The sequence below is a fragment of the Macaca fascicularis genome, chromosome X (genome assembly GCF_037993035.2).
Source record: "Macaca fascicularis isolate 582-1 chromosome X, T2T-MFA8v1.1".
Classification (NCBI taxonomy): domain Eukaryota; kingdom Metazoa; phylum Chordata; class Mammalia; order Primates; family Cercopithecidae; genus Macaca; species Macaca fascicularis.
Window position 1 is genome coordinate 76,789,643 of NC_088395.1, and position 17,584 is coordinate 76,807,226.

A 17,584-nucleotide genomic window follows, 5' to 3' on the forward strand; every position below is an offset into this window, starting at 1 on the left:
AATATGCTGTTCCCAGCTGAAGAGCTGATGGAGGGAGTGACCTTTCATAAAAAGATTTACAGTGATATCTGAGAGTCCCAACACCCGTGGGGCACATGGGCATAACCCTGATGTCCTATGAGCCAAGCTCCACGTGGTGGGGGCAGTGGGGGCGGTGGTGGGGGAGGGCAGATCACAACTTGGTGTGAGGTATGATGGATAAGGGTAGTGAAGGATGGAAAAATTAATTTTCTGAGCCTAGGAGAGAATTGAGAGTGGCCCATGCAGGCTGGGAAAATCCCCATGACATTAGGCCACTGAGCATAAGTTAGTGCCTCCTTCTGGCCACAAAGTCAGGGGCCTGGGCTTTTCCAAATTCTTTGTCTTGTTTGCGGTAGCTAGCTCTCCATCTCTCTGGACCTGTTTCCTCAATCATCAAATGGGAGGCTCAAGGGGTACTGTGAATCAGTGAGGGGAGTCCAGGCACAGGGGAGGGGTGGTGCAAGCTGAATAAGCTTCTGTTAAGGAGCTGAAGAAATCGCAAGTTGTTATATGACCTCTCTGGGGAATCAGTGACTTCTAAGTTTCTCCACAAATAGTCCGCGGGGCTCAAGAGTGGAAGTCGGTTTGTGTCTACGGCACTGTGTGCACACCTGCTATGTGCAGGGCACTCTGCTTCGTGTCAGAGCTGGGGCAGGGGCGGGTGGGGGTACAGGGGCACGGTGAAGCTGCAAATAGGGCATGGTTCTTAGCCTTACAGAGTTTACGACAGGTGTGCTGTTGTAAGAAAGGTTTGCTCAACCAGCTGAGCCCCATGGACTAGGGGAAGGGCAATGCATCCGCCTGTCACCCTGCCTTTCCTGTTGGCCAGCTAGCACGCCTTCACATGGCACTGCCCCATCCATGGGGTATGCTGGCAGCTCATCTGAGAAGATTCTGTCAATTCACCACAGGGAGGGCCCCCCACCCTCTCTTTCCTCTCTTCCCCAATCCCTTCTTGTTGCCTCTCACTCAGGTATACTACATCAACTTCACTGACTTTGCCAGCTATGAGGTGGTGGTGGATGAGAAGCCCTTCCTGCAGTGCACACGCAGCATCGAGACGGGCAAGACCAACTACAACACTTGCTATACCGCAGGCGTCTGCCTCCTCAAAGCCCGGCAGAAGATCGCCGTCAAGATGGTGCACGCTGACATCTCCATCAACATGAGCAAGCACACCACCTTCTTTGGGGCCATCAGGCTGGGTGAAGCCCCTGCATCCTAGATTCCCCCCATTTTGCCTCTGTCCGTGCCCCTTCCCTGGGTTTGGGAGCCAGGACTCCCAGAACCTCTAAGTGCTGCTGTGGAGTGAGGTATATTGGTGTTGCAGCCACAGAGAGAAATGCCTCAGTGCTATTTATTCCCCAGTGACTCCAGGGTGACAAGGCCTGCTTGACTTTCCAGAATGACCTTGAGTTAACAGGACAGTTGATGGAGCCCCAGGGTTTACATGAAGCAGAACCTTCTTTGGTTCCATGTTGACTGGCTTATGGCATGACTCTTCAACCCCGAGGTCCCTGTTGTCAGATCTATTGTTTGTTGCACTAAAATGAGGATCCAGGGCAGCAGGCCAGAGAGAGCAGAGGTGCACTCCAGACTCTGGGGGTGGACATCTGACCCCAAGGGGCTGCTGCTCCTCTCTTGGGTAGGGTGGTGGTGGGGGCGGAGTGGGAAGGTAGCATTGCAGCCTGAGAAGGCCAGAGAGGGAAAAGGCAGGTGCTTTTGGCAAGAGACCATGAGAGAAACCTGCCAAGAGAGCATCCTTGGCAGTGGGGATGTTCTTTCTGCTCTATACTGTGGCCTGCAGGAGGGTCGGAGTGTTCTTCCCACTCCGGCTGACAGCTACATTGTGGCAGCTTGCTGGGCTTTGGGAAGGGGAAGTTTGCTCTGCCTTGGAACAATCACAGGGAATGGCCACAAACCTGCCCGCATAAGACCCTGAATCCGTACTTGGGTCACACGTCTCTCATTTTATTTACAGCTGTGCTCCACACTCAGAAAACTCCCTGGGGTCACCTAGTTGCCCCCATTCCCAGCCTGACTAGAACTCCTGCCTTCTTTCTCCACAGAGCCTACCTCTGTCTGAGACAGGTGCCTAACCTGGGACCTGTGCTCATGTGAGTCTGGGATATTCTTTAGCTTACCTGGGCACAAAGAGAATTTTTCGTTTATTAAACAGTACAAATGTTTTTCATCCATTCCTAATCAATTCTGCCTGGAGACAAAGGGTTGGACTGGATGACCTCCAGAAGTCCCTTCAATTTCTAGTACTTGTGACTCTTAGCAGGTGGCCCTCACCACAGCCTTCTAAATTCCCAAACCCTAGGCTGCTCCTGGGCATTAGCAAGGCAGAGCCTTTTTACCTGGCCTAGAAAGGGCAAGGGGTGAGGATAGGACAGAGGGATTTTGTTCCAGTTTGCTGCAACACAAGTGGACATTAGGCCAGGCCTTACCTGAAAGGCCAGCTGCTGATGCCATACTGACCCAGTCTTTCTTCACTCTGGCTTCAAAAAGCCATAGCAGAGCATGGTCACCACAGATGCTCATGCTGCTCCTGTGAAGCCAGACTCAGGAGAAGCCAGTGTCTAGGCACTGAGCAGGGATCTGCCCCCTAGTTCAGGTCCAAATGCACCTTCCCCTAAACCCCAAGCTTCCCACCAGATCATGTGGTAGGACCCTCGAGGGCCTTACTTCAAAGTGCCTTGGCTCAGCCTGGCTTCTGAGTGCTAGGTCCAGCCCAAACCTGGGAAGGCCAGCCTTGTACAGTCTGCTCCTCTTGTTTCTGAAATGTGTTTCCTTTTCAGGAGATGGGGAATAAGTTCCTCCAGGCAGCTGAAATTCATCGAGAACAGAGGGTACTTATTTCTCAGCTGTGCCTTCCCTTTCTAAGCAACCACACTGCTTGGCCCTTCAAGGGTCAGGGTGAGAGGTGATGGGCTAGGCCTCCATTGTCTGGTTGCTAACAACAGCCTTGCAACCCAAGGTGAGGTGAACTCCAGGCATGTGTCTGTCCCTAACTCCTATAAAGTGCCTTGGACAGTCTGCAGTTGTAGCAGAAACCAACAAGAACCTCTCCTTCATATTTGGAAAATAATTTCTCCTTTATTATCTCTTTTGAGGAAGGCAAGGCTGATAATATGACAAACATCATTGTTTAGATGAGGCTTAGTGAGGTAGCACTCTCAGAGCGTTTTGACCAGTTTAAGCCGCAGACCTGGAGCTTCAGCCAGGTCTGACTCCAAAGTTGTTCCATTATACCACAGCACTGTGTGGAATTTGAGGTCTAGAGAGAACGAATAAAAGTAGTAATTTGGAACTGAAATCCTTGAGGGCTCTAGGGAGAAGCCCAGAGATGCCCGTTTTCATTCCTCGACGGTAATACCTGTCCTCTTGGCTGCCAGGGGCTCTGTGGCAAAAGGAGTCAGGCATTCCTTTGGGAAGCAGCCATCAACCTTAGAGCTCTTGTGTTCAGACGAATCTTTCTGGCACCTTGTTGAAGCAGCAGGCCTCTGGGACCCACAGAGCTGGTGGCCTTTATGTTCTTTCACCCATCCTAGGAACCAGCCAACCATCATGTGTGGAGCCCCTACTGTGGGCAAGGTCCTCCTTCCATTACCCTACAGACAGCTTACAGGAGCCAGCTTGCTTCCCACAACTACTAGTGTGACTCCTTATCTCTTTCCACCATACCTTAGAGACTTTGATACTACCAGGGTCTCTCAGGGATGGAGGGAAGACCTGAAAGAGGACTGGTTCTGAGGCCAGAAAGATGTGAGGAGAGAGGAGGAAAAGTCTTCCTAATTGTGCCCCTAAAGGGCATCCTGATACCATTCTATTCTCCGGACATGGAGGGGATGATAAAGGAAATAAGATCTCCACTGGACCCTTGATTCATTCTGAACCCTCCAAAGGAACTCCAGGGGGCAAGGGATGATGAGGGAAGCAATAGGTAGCTGGGGAGCCCTATTGCTGCTAAGTCATTGGCGGCAAAGTGACAAAACAATTTACTGATGAGAGAATGTGCAAATAGATGTACAGTTTGGAATTACGCTGGTGTGAGTTTGCCAGAGGACCAATGCTAGCATGGAGAATGGGACAAGGACATTTGTGGGCAAGCAGATGACAGAGGTTTGAAGGAGAATTGCATGGCAGGAGTCTCTGCCAGCTACTTGGGCTTTAACAGCCAAGCTGGCACAAAAGACAGCTGGCGGAGGCTGCTCGGCTACTGGTTACCTGGAGAAGTAGTATTTGCCTATTTCCCGCTTCGTCCATCCTGAGCCAAATTTCTTTTACTGAACAGGAAAGAGCGAGGAACCCTGGAGGTAAACAAAGACTTTGATCCATGTATGAGCGTGTGTGTTTATGTAACTTCCTGTGGACGCAAATAGATTCAGAGAAATTTAGAGCTAAAAAGGCCCTTAGAGGGAATCTAGCCCAACCTAGATTCCACCCTGTTACTTATGTAGAAACTGAGGCCCAGAGAGGGAAGATGACCTGCCCCAAGTGGTGAACAAGCCCCAACCTCTAGAGTCAGCAGACTGAGGGGATAAAGCAGTTCCTGTCCCACATGGCCATCTTCTTTCTTCCACCCACAAACTCCAGGATGGAAGTACTTGGCCCTTTCAGGAGCCTGGCCAGGCAGGGAGTAGCTGCAGCCTTCATCAGAACTCTTCCTCCTCTCAAGGCATTCTCCCAGCTCTAGCTTCTGGACTGGAAAGCAGGAGACTGGCCCAGTACCAGCAAGTCCTTAGGCTACTGTAATGCTGCCTCAGGACCCATCCCTGCCTGGAGGCTCCTCTAGGCCCTGTGAGCACAAAGAATAAAGCTGATTTTTGTCTTTTAATCCATTTCAGGTCTCTCTCCAGGAGGGCTCGGGGTGTGTCATTTCTATATTCCTCCAGCTCTGATATTAGGGGGTGGGCTTTGTTGTGAGAATGGCCTGGAGCAGGCCCAATGCTGCTTTTGGGGGTCAGCATCCAGTGTGAGATACTGTGTATATAAACTATATATAATGTATATAAACTGGGATGTAAGTTTGTGTAAATTAATGGTTTATTCTTTGCAAATAAAGCGCTTTCCCTATCTGTTCTTGATATCCGCGTGAGCACTTCCTACATGTTAAGTGCTTCTTTGCAAATGACGCCACACATGAGCTAGGAGAAGGACCAAGGCACCCATTTCAGAGGCAGCAACAGAAGGAAGATGGTCTGAATTTCCTGTTGGAACATCCCACATCCTCTCTGTGCCTCAGACCACACTCCCACATCCCCATTACCTTAGGTCAGAAGAAGAAGAATTGTCTTGGGCCACAAATAAAATACACTAACACTAATGATAGCTGATGAACTAAAAAAAAAAAAAAAAAAAAAAAAGTCACAGAAAATTCTCATACTGTTTTAAGAAAGTTTATGAATTTGTGTTGGGCCCCATTCAAAGCCGTCCTGGCCCGCATGCCACAGGGTAGACAAGCTTGCCTTAGGTCTTCTGTGACCACATGACAAGCAGGCTAGATGTCCTGCCAAAAGGAACATTGTCCGGGGGCAGCAATACACAGAACTGACTCTCAGCTTAAGAATGTGGCATCTACAAAATACACTTCAGGCCTGGGCCCCAAATAGCTTGGGTAGACCCAGCCTCCAGCTCATTTTGCATATGAGGAAACCAACACTTAATGAATTTAAGTCACTCACCCAGAGTTACCCAACTAGTAAGTGTGTCAGCCTGGTCTGATTCCTTCCCAGCCAAGGCTGCTGTTACCTGGAAAAGTAGTATTTGCCTATTTTGCCCTCCATCCATCCTGAGCTAAGATCAATAGGGAAGAGGCTCACAGGAAGAAGACCCGATAGCAGCTCAAGAACACGTAGCTCAAGAGAGGTCTGGCGCTTTTCACAATCCCAGCACCTTTCGCCCCGGGCCCCCACCAATCTTTTGGCTTCCCCGGGCCCACCCCCGTGCCATCGTATAGGTGGAGCAATGTGCACACAGTAGACCACGACAAATCTGCAATGGCCAGGTATGCATGGGCTGGGTGTTGCAGCCCAGGCTGGTCCTCTAGCCACCTTAGAGGTTTTTTTTGTTTGTTTGTTTGTTTTTTAAGGAAACCAGTCGCAGGAAAGCTGCAGACTGTTTAAAAACACTTTATGGAAGCTCAGGGAAAATGTAATCTCTGGCACAACAAGTGACAAAGACAGCAGAAAAGCAGAAGCATGTCTCTGGCCACTGTATACAAATCATCACATGAGGCAGGCACCCAGGGTAGAGGCAGCAGCTCACACTGCAGTAAACACGCAGGAAGTTGTAGACCAAACTGACGAACGTAATGCAGGTAAATCACTGGACCAAATGGCACCCACCCAAGAGGAATGGAATGAGAGGGCTGTGAGCCAAATGTTGTAGCCTGTCATTGCAACAGCCATTAGACCAAGAGTCTGAGAGACTTGCCATTCAGAAGGAGAGTTCTTTATGGCTGCTAAAAGCCAGGCGCCTCGTTTCCATCCTGAGCAGGCTGGCTGACTCTCAAACAAAGGGCAGAATTATAGGGCCACGCAAGTATAGGCAAGTTGCTGAGGGAACAACAGAGAAAATTAGGCCTGAGTCCAACCTATTCTGTTATAGCTTTATGAGGCGGAAACTGAGTGCGGGCTAGTGGGTAGCAGAGGGTATTTAGGGCATTGTTTGCTCAGGGACAGGAAATGAGGAAAATGGTTGGAAAAGAAAATGGTTCACGTAGCTCTCCAGTGTATAAAGTTCAATCACGTCCAATATTGTTTCATCTTCCCAACAGCCTTTGAGGTAAGCAGGGGACAGATTGTTAGTCTCATTTTATAGATGAAGAAAGGAGGCTCAGAGGTGACTGATTGCCCCACCGTCACGTGGCTTGAAGTTGGTGGAGCTTGAACTCAAAGCCCACTGGCTCTGCAGGTCCCAGTCCTACTCCTGTAGGAAGTAGGACTCAATGCCAGGAGATGGGGCTCAATGCCAGGAGATGGGGCTCAATGCCAGGAGATGGGGCTGTTTGACAGCTAGAGAAGGAGAGACATGCGCAGGGATCCCAGAGCCCTCGAAACAGAGGAGTGGGTGCACACGCAGTATCAGAACATGGGCTTTTTATTCTGTCCATTGTTTTCCTCAATGCTGGCACCAAAGTGCCTTCAGGGCACCTCTCCCCTAGGCTCTTCCCTGTTTCTTGGGACTCTGTCTCCTGTAGCTGTGAAGAAAGGGCAGAAAAGAGCTGGAAGGAAAAAGAAATGAAGTGGGAAAAGGAGTGCAGAAAACAAGCAAATGAACAGGCCCTCCCCATAAGGAGGACTGGTCAAATCAGGAGCAGGAGGCCCATAGGTGACTCTTGTCCTCCTGTTCTCACTGGGTCCATACCTTCCAGCCAGGCTGAAGGCTGCTGGGGATGTCTGTCAAATTATCTCCAGCTCCTGGGTCTCTGAGATACCAAACTTGGTCTTATGCTGGTCAAACAGTTTACGTAGGGCATCAATATAGAGTGCGTGATATTTAGCCACGATCTCCTGGCTTGGATTCTCAATCTTAGGCATTGGTAGAGGCTCCCCGACTGCCAGGGGAGACAATGAAGGAAAAGAGAAAAGCATCAGAATAGTTCATTCCTCAGAATAGGCCCCAGGCCTCAAGCCCAGACTATCCCCATCCTCACCTCAAAAAGCTGCCACTCATCCTAGCCAGCCTCCCTGCCTCTGAGCAGAGTCAGAGCTGAGGTTCAGCCTCAGAGCTAGATCCTGTGTCCTAGACTGAGGCTGCCAGCAGAAAGGCCCACTCACCAATGGTGGTTACAGGCCGACTATAGGGCAGAAGGCCCCAGGATTTCTTGGTGAAGCCACGTCCATAGAAAGCACAGGGGTAGATGTGTATCATACTCCGGAACCACTTCTGGAAGCGGTTGACAAAGCCACCAGGTGTGAAAATGTGCTGATCATAGAGGTCCGTCTCCCCAAAGGCATACGCAGGTATTAGAGCCACCCTGCAGAGCAAAAGCATATTCTGTGAAGCCCAGAAAGGTAGGGACTTTGTCAAATGCCAGACACGCTGACGGCCCGTGATCCCTGGGTCTGCCTACAGGCTTCCCAGACCTCAGTCCAGCTGTGCCTAGGTCCAAGTTGGGAGCTCCATGGCCTACCCCTGGCTGCCTGTGGGGGCAAAGCAGTAGTAAGCTAAAGGAGGAGGCAAGCTCAGACCCTCCTGGGAACCCCTGGGTCTGAAACGGTGGAAGGTAAGACCCAAGGGCCATGCCAGTTGATTTTCTTCACTTTAACACAAGCTAAGCTTGGCTCTCTCTGAGACAGAGTTGTTGCCAGTCCCCTTGTATAGAGGGACCGGCCCAGATGAGAGGCTGCTGTGAGGGAGAACAGGCTCAGGGCTGGCCCTCTGCCCTTTCTACTTCAGCAGAAACGCCTCCACGACCTGGTCTCAGCTCTTCAACCCAGAGGTGGCTTTCCTCCTCCCTCTTTTTTTTTTTTTTAACTTATTTATTTTTTTAATTGACAAAAAAAATTATCTTCCTGATGACCATAGTTCATAAGAATGTATTGTATACTTCCTTCTCTCTCTGTGGATGTCCTTTCCTCAAAACCCCGTCGTCTTCTTTCCCTGCAACACTTTTGGATCCCTTCCCCCAGCCTGGACTGGAGCTGTCCTTACCCATGCTGAAGGGCCGTGCGCACAAAACCAGACCGGTTCTTCAAGACCAGGGTGGAAGAGCCTGGCAGGCTGTATCTGCACTCAGCCAGTCCACCAACCACCACAATGATCATGTTGCCTGTGCCTTTATGAGTCAGCAGAAAGTCGATGGAGGATTGACTTACAGAGCAGATCCCTGGTGGAGAGAAAAAGCCAAACAGCCATTGGCCACTTCCCAAACCCCTACATTTCCTCTCTACTGCTTCAAAGGAGGGACAGTGCAAAGAGCCTCACATCAGGCAGGTGAGCCTATGATAGCTGTTTCAGACCAGAGGGGATCGGGAGCTGGCCTTGCTCTCATGCATCCCCCTACACTTCTCCCTTGGGGAGCCATTTTTTCTTTGGCTTTGTGTCCTAGGAGCCAACTTACCTACAGACATTACATATTCCCTGAGGAAAGGCATCCAGAAAAAGGCTCCCAGTGTGAGCACGTAAGGGGTGATGCCAGGAAATATCTTGGAGAAGCCTGAGGCCTCTGTGGCAAACTGGCCAAACCATCCAAAGGCCAAGATCCCATGAGGGTGGCAGACGAGGATGTAGTTGCGGCTGGGGGAGATGTCATGAGTCTTCAGAAGCTGCGGAAGAAAGTAGAATCAGGAGGGCTATCCCCAGGGTAGAGAACTCCTCTTTTGGGCAGAGATCTGAAAAGAAAAGGACTGCTAGGTCTAGCCATGCAGATTGCCCAATGTACAACTCCAGGGGGCGTCATTCTCAAGAGCCTCAATGTGGATGGCACCCTCCACCCCTAGCCTGACCCAACTCCTAGCACTGAAGTCGGGGCTGAGCCCAGGCCTGAGTGGGGACCTGGGGCTACTGACCTTGAGAGGGAAGTAATCCCTGTAGTGTTTCCACAGGCGCCAGTGCCTCACACAGGTAAACCGGCGGCCGCCTGAAAACAGAGGCAATGCAGCCAAGCTTTGTCCATTCCCACTGTGGGCCTGCCCTAGGATGCTCTCACCCCCTGCTGTTTCCTGGCCTCTTAAGTGGCAACGGAGGTGGGCATATCAGGGCAATTTAGGACAGGCCTAGCTTCTGCTTCACTAGCTGCCCCTCCCCTAACCTACTCCAGTTCTGATCTGGGCCTTTCTACCACATTAAAAGGACCCCTTCCCTCAGCCTCTCTAGCCCAGGGAGGGACAAGCTAAAGGGCTGTCTGGGAATTGGCCAGAGCCTCTCAGGATTGTGATGAGAGAAGGGGAAAGAGCATGTGGCAACACAGCACCAGCAGGACCCTTACCTCGCTGAGGGGTCTTCCAGTCAAAAGCCAGCCAGATGAGAATAAGCACAGTGACAGGCCAGTATGGTGTGAACACCACCAGGTAGAGGTTGACAATGGTCACAGTGGTTACTGCAGGAAGCCCAGACCAGAGTTAATGAATTTCAAGCGGTCCCTCATACTTACCCTATCTCTGGAGTTCTGTCCATCCCAAAGTCATATGCACTCTCTCTCACACATACCCACTCAACACTCTCACTTCTTCACCCCAGCACCTGGCCCACCTGCCCATGTCCCCAGCCCCCTCTCCTATCTGGTCTTGGAAACCTGATTCAGGTCTAGAAGGCAAGGTGTCTTCCTCCCTAGCTGAGCTTCACACTGTAAGCCCTCTCCTCCCTGCGCCCTGCTCCAGCACTGCACTGGGCTCTGCCTGCAGTGTGGTCAGTGGCAGTGAGCCAGTGGTGGGCCACCAGAGGTGGGGAATCCTGGAACAGTTTTCCTCCAATTCACATCCCCCTCTCCATGTCTTCTCTCTGAGGCATTAGTTAAGGGAATACCAGGGAAAGCACAAACCCACCTTCAGCCCAGTTGGGAGCACACCAGATGGCAAAGAAACAAAGAAAAATACAAACCGGAATAGAATAAGGTACTGGGCTGTATTAAGTTCCAGTAAGATAGGAACGCTGTAGGTTAGTGTAGTTAGGAAGAGTTACTAGAGATGAGTCATAGGGGGCCACACTCAGAATTATTACTGAACTCAGTTTTTAAGGCAGCCGTAAGTAAGATTATTTGGGAAAGTAGGTCAATAAAAGGTTAGAAAAGACAGAGAACATTTCAAATTGAACATCGTAGATTGAACACAAGTTTTTGCCTTGACTTCTTGCTGGAGCTCCATGAAAATTATCATTAAAATGTTTTTTAAAATATAGATCCACAAGGAGAAAGAGAATTAATGAGATGCCAACAGCAGATAAGAGATATTAGCAAAACATTTCCATATAGGACAGCAGATGGAGGAGGGGGTAACTGACTTAGAACAAAAAAATTAAAATCTAGTTACCTGAAGGGGGATGCCTACAAGATGTGAGCCTATTTGCACTGGAGGATCTAGGAAAGATTCAGAATTTGGAGGCATCAGGTGCCACAAGAGGCAGGGATGAGGCACAGGGCTAGAAAAACTGGAGGACAGGTTGAAAGTCTGCCAAGGAATTAGAACCCCAGGTTCCCTCTCCTCCCCTACACAACTAGATGATGGGAAGATTGTTCCCCGAAAAATTGAACCAAATAGACTCCAGACTCAAATACTTACACTAGACACAGCTAAGATATTATATAAGCAGTCAAACTATTAATCAAGTATATAAGTGGAATAAAGGCAATTTTAGATGCACACAGTCCCAGATAATTTGTCTCCCATGCTCCTGTCTCAGAAAACTACTGGAGAATGTGCTTCACCAAAATGAGGGAGTAAACCAAGAAAGAGGAAGGCATAGAATCCAGGAAAAAAATGACCCAATGAAGGAGGGCAGCAAGCAGGGCCAGGGATAGGGAGAGGTGAGCAAGGTGCCCAGGGCACAACATTGAGCAAGACACTCACTCTCAGGTCATGCAAGTACTGGCCCATCACTTGCACAGCCCTGAGAGTGAGCACTTTCTTAAATTTTGCACCCAAGGTGCCTCAAGGGCCCTGAAGGTGACAGCTGTGCATGAGGCCAAATTGTAACAGGAAGATGCTGAGCTCCAGCAGCGATGTTCTAAAGGAAATAAAATGATGGAGGGGACTTAGATTCTTGTTGCATTTGCCCATACTGAGAGATTGACATGTCTGCAGAGATTCAGAGGGTGAATTCGTGATAACTAATAGATTTCTAATAGATAACAAAAGAAACGTAAAATGAAGCAATTAACTACAATTCATTTCAGTGCATGGTATGAGTAAGGCTACAACTAGAGTTTCTGAATGAAACGAACGATTTTCCTGATACTTTGTGGTAAGAAACTCATCCCCTAAATGGCTTTAGGATGCTTCACTATGAAATATTAAATTTGTGTGCCTGTTTCAAGACCACTGTACTCAATTTTTTTTTTTTTTTTTTTTGACAGAGTCTTGCTCTGTCGCCTAAGTTGGAGTGCAGTGCCATGATCTCAGCTCACTGCAACCTCCACCTCCCGGGTTCAAGCAGTTCTCGTGCCTCAACCTCCCCAGTAGCTAGGATTACAGGTGTGCACCACCACACCTGGCTAATTTTTGTATCTTTAGCAGAGACGGGTTGTTGCCATATTGGTCAGGCTGGTCTCGAACTCCTGATCTCAAGTGATCCACCTGCCTCAGCCTCCCAAAGTGCTAGGATTACAGGCATGAGCCACTGCCACCGACCTGTACTCAATAATTTTATCTGTGAATTCTAGAGTCTGTGAAGCTTTTTATGTAACAGTTTTCTGCCCAACATTTCATAGGGAACGTTCACAACTGTGCTTCCTCTTTTCTAATCTCAACGGTTTCTTTTTCCAGATAAACTTTGAAATTATTTTGTCAAATTGCAATGATGATACTTCTAGGATTGGAATTAGGTATTTTTAATCCTTATGTTAAGTAGAAAAAGTTTTATTTCTATAAAATATTTAGTACTTAGATTCAAAAATTGATTTTAAAATATTACATTAAAAATAAAATAAAACGAGGCAATTATTAACTTCAGGGAAAACAAGAAATTCCACGGGAAAGGAAATATAATCTTGGTGACTAAATAGCTCAATTATGAATCATATTTTCTAGTCATAGGCATTTAACCAAAACCTGTGCTATAACAATTTTGGGAGGATGGGGAAAGAGGAAGTTCCAGTGATAGTGTATACAGCCAAATTCTCATCTTCCATATTAGGAAGTCAATAGACAATGTCTAAAATTGTTACATCAGCAAATAATAAGATTTAGAAATGTGGAAGTAAATTCCAGAAGAAAGAACCAACAAAGTTGAAAAGCACTGCCTTGGGAAAGAGCATTAAGGGTGGAGCAAAGGCCAGTAGTTCTTGGGTTTTGATAAGCACCATATGACACTACTGACTTCTTCGAGAAGTAAAGAGAGGCATGAGCCTAGTCCAGAGGACACCTCCCAGTTTCCTTTAGGCTCTGCTCAAACCTAGGCAGTGCTGGGGACATCTGGTAAGTGTGGCCTCAGGTAGGGTGCCCTGTGATGTGATGAATCTTGGATCTGCCACTTACTGTGTGTGACCAAAGACGTTGCTGAGCCTCAGTTCCTCATCTGCAACATGGGAACTAAAATACCAATATCTGCCCTATTTCCCTCACTTATTGGGAGGGCCTTCTCTCAAGGCCTTTACGGTCCAAATGGATTCAATTGCACTCCTAGAGTGAAGAGCTGAGAGGCCTCCGAAGGGCCATTGCCCCACTTGCCCTATGTGAGCTAGTGAGAAAGGGGCAAACACTGGCAGCCCACGTCTGCTGCCAGGACCGAGAGCTCTTCTGCCTGCCCTCTCTGTACTTCTTAGTATACCCAAAGTCAAACTCCAGTTAGGAGTCCTCTGAGTCCATTTTGTCCCTGGACTCATCCCCTTTCAGCCACTCTCCTCCTTAACCCTTCTCCGCTCCACCTGCGCCCCTGCCAGCTCACACTGGGACCTGATCCCTCAGTCTTGCTTCCTCCATTTCTCTCGTGCCCTGTCCCCATCTTCAAGTCCTATTAATTCGACTCCAATTTCTTGAATCTCCCCTCTTCTTTCCTCTTCTCTGCATCACCATCACTAATGGCCTGGTCCAAATTACTGCCATCTGGATTACTGCAACAGCCTCCTACCTGGCATTGCCCCTTTCACTTCTATCTTCCTATGATCAGTTTACTTCACAGAGCTAGAGTAATCTTTGATGCCATCACCTTGTGTCAATCTCCCTCATGGCTCCACATGGCTCTCAGAAAAAGTCCAAACTCCTTTCCATGGTTTACAAAGCCCTATGCAATTTGTTCCCTGCCTGTTTCTCCAGTCTCTTCCTTCTTCCCTCTCTTGTTTGTTCATTCATTCATTCAATGTCTATCGAACACCAATTCTGTACTTCTCACCCTCCACCTCACTTAACCACTGGCAGCTTCTTGAATGCATTATGTGCCCTTTGCCATCCTAGCTTTTCCATGTGTTGCCCACTCTCTGCCCCAAATGCTCTTCCTTTCTTCGTCTATTTCCTATTTGTCCTTCAAGAGTCAACTCAAATTCAAGGGAAAAATGGGCAGAGGTCATAAATGGGCAGTTAACAGAAAAAGAAATACTAATTGCTGATAAGATGAAAAGATGCTCAATCTCATCAGTAATTAAGGACGTTCAAAGTGAGGCGACAGCTAATGGTTTCTTGCCTGTCACTTCTGGGTGGAGGTAGTAAGGACTGCGGATGAGTTCTCCATTCACTTTCCCTCCCATGCTGTGGTAATCCCTCAAGTTCCATTTTGCAGCGACACAATTTGGTGGTGCCTCCATCTGCCTGAGTATTAGTGTCCGCAGTGAGCGGTGACTCCCACCAACCTATGTTGGACATTCAGCATGAACAAGAAGTAACCATTTGCTGGGTTAAGCCACTGAGATTTCAGGGTAAATTTATCAGCACGGCATAACTAGACCATCCTGATTAATACACCCTGAATGCTCTCACTTTGCAAATGAGGAAAATAAGACTCAGAAAGGATAAATACCTTGCTAACAATTGCACAGATAGTAAGTAGTAGACCTGGAATTTGAAAACAAGTGAGGTGAGGTAAGGAATGCCCACCCTTCCTGTTCACTGGCATGCCTCTGTGGCAGCCCTGTGCACCAGGGCCTACTTGCATTCTTTATTCCTAGATAGTTTACAAGGTCACTTAATTCATGTCCCTGACTCCAGCCGGTACTCACCTGAACCACTGGAAAGGCAAGAATGTTTTCTAGGACCCCTTCCCACAGTAATGATTTGTTTCAGCATTTAGAACACAGTGGCCAGCATAGAAATAACTTTGACCAAGTGTTTGTAGTGTAGGTGTTGGAAGACATGGATGGATAAATGGTCAAATTCCTCCGGACGAGGTTTCCAGAGCCTCAGTCTGCCACCTGACCCAACTGTCTGTCACTGGTGGTTTGCTTGAGCCCCTGTGATTGCAGCTAAGCCCTTTTCCTTGGCTAGCCTCAGTGGAACTGCTCCTAATCTTCCCAAAGCATGCCCTCTACACCCCAATGTAGACCCAGGAGGGCTCACACCTGCAGCAAAACCCATGTGCATACACGCGCATATACACACCCCTGCATAGGCACACACCCATATGCACACACACATATGCCCACAGGGACACTCACAGATCCCACAAATACCATGGCCCACCTTCCTGGTTTTGCTGGAACAACCCTAGTTTGACCATTGAACATCCTGCAACCCTAAAATCCTTCAGTCTCACGCAAACCAGGATGGTTGGTCACCCTACCAAAGGCTGAAGACTCACTGATAATAAAGGCAATGGAGATCCAGTGGAAAACAGCAAAGACCTCCAGGGTGGTCTTGAGGTCCTTCTTAGAGGGCAAGAACATTGTGCCCAGCGTCCCAGTGGCTCCAGTTAAGCGCTGTTCAGCTGCCCAGCCCTGATTGCTCAGGAGTCTGTGATGTTCCCTCTCTTAATGTTTTCTTCTCCAGCCCCTGCCTAGTCTCCGCCCCTGCACCACCACCCCCCCAACAAAATTACAGGACCACATAACGCCTCTGCTTATCCTGTTCCTTCCAGCTGCCCACTCACCTGTACTTTTACCCACTTGGGTATTGCCTGGACTGAGATTGTGACACTCCTTTGCACACTTGGCTAGAGAAATGTGGATGAAGCCCTGGAGTGGGAAGTTAGTGTTGGCGTGCAGCTGACAAGAGGCCTCCAGGGCCAGTCTGGATGGTGGAGGGTGATGGGCAGGAGGGAGCCCAGGGCTCAAATGGGACACAGGACTTGCATTTCTGTTTCTGAGGCCCAACTGTCTATGATCTCTCAGTGACAATGTGATTGGAGGGCAAAGGGAAGGAGGTCACAGGCCAGGCCTTAGAAATACCTTCAGCCTTTTGGTCAGTCTGGGAGAACTCATTACTCACATTGAAGAGACATCACATGTATGTCTGTGAGCTATCATAGGTACTGAATAAAACTGTTACTGAAAGAAGAAACAAATGTTAGGGTATATTATTCTGTGTACATGAAATTTTAGAATAGGCAAAACCAATCTGTAGTGAAACAAATCAGAGCAGTGGTTACCTGTGCTGGGGGATTGACTAGGAAGGGGCATGATGGAAATCTTTAGGGGTAACAGCGACGTTTTCTGTCTTGATAGGACTTTGAGTTACACAGATCAAAACCTCATTACTCAGTGAGTATACACTTAAAATTTGTACATTTCACTGCCTGTGGATTTTACCTCAAAAGTAAACAAATATAGAACTCTCATTAATTCTGAAGTGTTTAGGGGTGAAGAATACTAGGCTGGGCATGGTAGCTCACACCTGTAATCCCAGCACTTTGGGAGGCCAAGGCAGGAGGATCAGTTGAGGACAGGAATTAGAGATTACAGTGAGGTATGACCATGCCACTGCACTACAGCCTGGATGACAGAGTGAGACCCTGTCTCTAAAAAAACAAAACAAAAAAAGAGTGCTGATGTCTGCAATTTACTTTGAAATACATATAAAATATACTGATGGGTGGATACAGGGATGTATTGATGGATAAATATGTAATAAATCAAACATAGCAAAATATTATCTGTGCAATCTAGGTGGTGGGTGTTCACTGTACGATTCTTTAAACTATTCTGTAGGTTTGAATTTTTTAATAATAGAATTTTGAAAAAAGAGTTCCCTCAAGGTCATACTTTGGGAGACCGAGGCAGGTGGATCACCTGAGGTCTGGAGTTCGAGACCAGCCTGACCAACATGGAGAAACCCCATCTCGACTGAAAAATACACAATTAGCCGGGCGTGGTGGCACACACCTGTAATCCCAGCTACTTGGCAGGCTGAGGCAGGAGAATCACTTGAACCCAGGAGGCGGAGGTTGTGGTGAGCTGAGATTGCACCATTGCACTCCAGCCTAGGCAACAGGAGCAAAACTGTGTCTCAAAAAAAAAAAAAAAAATGCAGTGGCTCGCTCCTGTAATCCCAGCACTGTGGGAGGCTGAGGTGGGCGGATCACTTGAGGTCAGGAATTCGAGACCAGCCTGGCCAATATGGCGACACCCCGTCTCTACTAAAAATACAAAAAATTAGCTGGGCATGGTGGCGCGTGCCTGTAATCCCAACTACTCCGGAGGATGAGGCATGAGAATCACTTGAACCCGGGAGGCAGAGGTTGCAGTGAGCTGTGATCCTGCCACTGCACTCCAGCCTGGGCAACAGAGCATGACTCTGTCTCATTAAAAAAAAAAAAAAATTTTACAAATGTGACTTTTTTCATGCACATACATGTGCACATGTGGTCTTTGCCTGTGAGCATATATATACAAAGGGAAAATACATATCTAGTTGTCAACACATGTTTGTATGTGCACATTAGTAGGTGGCATCTCCAAGTCTGTGTGTGATGGGAGATATGCGAGTGTGAAAGATACCAAGTCCAGCCAGGTGTGTCCTATAGACCAAATACA

General features: G+C 48.3%; 2 protein-coding genes across 6 annotated transcripts in view; one reads left to right on the top strand and one right to left on the bottom strand.

Annotated features, from left to right (window-relative positions):
* Positions 1-5,114, top strand: part of EDA (ectodysplasin A) — a 442,324-nt gene extending 437,210 nt beyond the window's left edge. For all 4 annotated transcript variants that reach the window (XM_005593835.4, XM_005593836.4, XM_005593837.4 and 1 more), the window contains exon 8: positions 995-5,114. In XM_005593835.4, coding sequence (XP_005593892.3) covers positions 995-1,246 — 252 coding nt within the window. In that variant the 3' untranslated portion in view covers positions 1,247-5,114. The remainder of the gene's footprint in view (positions 1-994) is intronic.
* Positions 5,115-6,142: 1,028 nt separating this feature from the next.
* AWAT2 (acyl-CoA wax alcohol acyltransferase 2) lies at positions 6,143-15,560 on the bottom strand. 2 transcript variants are annotated; one of them, XM_005593842.5, is made up of 8 exons: positions 15,415-15,560; positions 9,962-10,072; positions 9,543-9,613; positions 9,095-9,299; positions 8,686-8,860; positions 7,809-8,008; positions 7,396-7,585; positions 6,143-7,252 (listed from the first exon to the last, which is right to left on the bottom strand). In XM_005593842.5, exons 1-7 carry the CDS (start codon positions 15,497-15,499, stop codon positions 7,431-7,433), a joined length of 1,002 nt encoding a protein of 333 aa, XP_005593899.1. In that variant the 5' UTR covers positions 15,500-15,560; the 3' UTR covers positions 6,143-7,252; positions 7,396-7,430. The 2 variants fall into 2 exon arrangements, with proteins under 2 accessions (XP_005593899.1, XP_005593901.1); XM_005593844.5 differs by having other exon boundaries at positions 7,095-7,228.
* Positions 15,561-17,584: the final 2,024 nt, after the last annotated feature.